The sequence below is a fragment of the Triticum dicoccoides genome, chromosome 2A (assembly GCF_002162155.2).
Source record: "Triticum dicoccoides isolate Atlit2015 ecotype Zavitan chromosome 2A, WEW_v2.0, whole genome shotgun sequence".
Lineage (NCBI taxonomy): Eukaryota > Viridiplantae > Streptophyta > Magnoliopsida > Poales > Poaceae > Triticum > Triticum dicoccoides.
Window position 1 is genome coordinate 694,476,291 of NC_041382.1, and position 2,265 is coordinate 694,478,555.

A 2,265-nucleotide genomic window follows, 5' to 3' on the forward strand; every position below is an offset into this window, starting at 1 on the left:
ATATACCATTTTTTGTCTTGAACCGAGAGGGCATCTCAGCGTTTTGGAGTTCGTCGTTGGAAATGGCGGATTCTTTCTTGTTTGAAATCTCCGGCGCATGCATCATGACTACGTGTTGAACTACGCCATCTGACAGCAATTTCGTTCCCGCAAAAACAACCTGCCCATGCTCGCCTATATATTCCGACATTCGTCTTCAGCTCCAGCTCCAAGTAGCAGCAGTCAGTGTCATCTTAACACTGATCCCTCTCCAATGGATTATTTGGCCATAGTCGTGGCACTCGTTGTTGTCACCGCCTCGTCCATTGCCATCCACCTCCTCGCCAGAGCCAAGAAAGCACGGCCGGGCAACCTTCCCCCGGGCTCCCTCGGCCTGCCGGTTATCGGCCAGAGCCTCGGCCTCCTTCGGGCCATGCGCGGCGACGGCGGCAGCCGCTGGATCCAGGACCGGATCGACAGGTACGGGCCCGTGTCCAAGCTGTCACTGTTCGGCAGGCCGACGGTGCTCCTGGCCGGGCCGGCGGCCAACAAGTTCCTGTTCTTCAGCGGCGCTTTCTCCACCCGGCAGCCCCGGTCCGTGCAGCGGATACTCGGGGAGAAGAGCATCCTCGACCTCCACGGCGCCGACCACCGGCGCATCCGCGGCGCCCTGCTCGAGTTCCTCAGGCCGGACATGCTCAAGGCGTACGTGGGCAGGATCGACGGCGAGGTGCGGCGCCACCTCCAGGAGAACTGGGCCGGCCGCGCCACCGTCACGGTGCTGCCGCTCATGAAGCGGCTCACGTTCGACATCATCTCAGCGCTGCTCTTCGGTCTCGAGAGGGGCGCCGTGCGGGACGCCCTGGCCGCCGACTTCGTGCGCATGGTCGAGGGCATATGGGCCGTCCCGGTGAACCTGCCGTTCACGGCCTTCAGCCGGAGCCTCAAGGCTAGCGGCAGAGCCCGCCGGGTGCTCCAGGAGATCACCCGGGAGAAGAAGAAGGCCAGCCAGGTGGAGGTGGAGCACGGCAACGGCAAGGCGTCGCGGAACAGCGACCTCATCACCTGCCTGCTCAGCCTGAGGGACGGCCATGGCGAGCGGCTGCTGACCGACGAGGAGATCGTCGACAACGCCATGGTCGCCCTCATCGCCGGCCACGACACGTCGTCCATCCTTATGACGTTCATGGTCCGCCACCTTGCCAGCGACGATGCCACCCTCGCCGCCATGGTTCAAGGCAATTGACTGATTGGTGAATCAAACTACCAACCCGCCATGGTCATGAACACATGAACTCATGATGTGTGTTTCGTTTCGTGATACAGAGCATGAGGAGATCGCCAAGAACAAAGGTGACGGCGAGGCTCTCACCTGGGAAGATCTGGCGAAGATGAAGCTCACATGGCGGGTCGCGCAGGAGACGCTCCGCGTCGTCCCTCCGATCTTCGGCAACTTCAGAAGAGCACTCGAGGACACCGAGTTCGACGGCTACCTCATCCCAAAAGGATGGCAGGTCAGTCCGTACCAATCACCATAGGCAGCTAGTAGAAACCTGATGCAAAATCTTGACGTTTTTCAGGTGTTCTGGACGGCAAACGTGACGCACATGGACGCGAGCATCTTCCACGAGCCGGCCAAGTTCGACCCGTCCCGGTTTGAGACCGAGAACCAAAGGGCGTCGGCGGCGCCGCCGTTCTCCTTCGTCGCCTTCGGGGGCGGCCCGAGGATCTGCCCAGGGATAGAGTTTTCCAGGATCGAGACGCTGGTGACGATGCACCACCTTGTGAGGCAGTTCAGATGGAAGCTCTGCTGCAAGGAGGACACCTTCGTGAGGGACCCCATGCCGTCGCCGCTGCTCGGCCTGCCCGTCCAAATCGAGCACAGGGCCTCTCCTTGATCCTCACCAATCCTCAAAAGTTACAACAATCTCCATATCATGATCGGTCGGTCGGTCAGTCGCACCACAGCATTGCAGACTTGCAGTAGAATAGAGAGATAAATGAAAATGTAGCGGGAGATATGAGAGGAGGCATATACGAATAACAAAGTAATCAACTATTTGTCTCACAAGAATAAAATGGGCAACAACAAAGATGATTTGCTTCACGGTTATTTGGTGTTCGTAGAGGCAGCATGTACACCACATCAATGGAGATGGTATGGATCCAGCAGGCTCACTCCGCAGTCATTGGCAAGTAGACCTCGTTTTGTTTTGTCTATATAGCATTGTTTTGCAGCAAAATGATTTCAAAATGTAATTTCTTTATAGCATTGCTCTTGTGTTT

The 2,265-nt window shown here is 57.7% G+C and overlaps 1 protein-coding gene across 1 annotated transcript; it reads left to right on the plus strand.

Annotated features, from left to right (window-relative positions):
- The first annotated feature begins 253 nt into the window (after positions 1 to 253).
- On the plus strand, positions 254 to 1,877 carry LOC119351926 (cytochrome P450 716B1-like). Its single transcript, XM_037618698.1, has 3 exons — positions 254 to 1,217; positions 1,306 to 1,493; positions 1,560 to 1,877. The coding sequence occupies exons 1-3, from the start codon at positions 254 to 256 to the stop codon at positions 1,875 to 1,877; spliced, it is 1,470 nt and encodes a 489-aa protein (XP_037474595.1).
- The last annotated feature ends 388 nt before the right edge of the window (positions 1,878 to 2,265 follow it).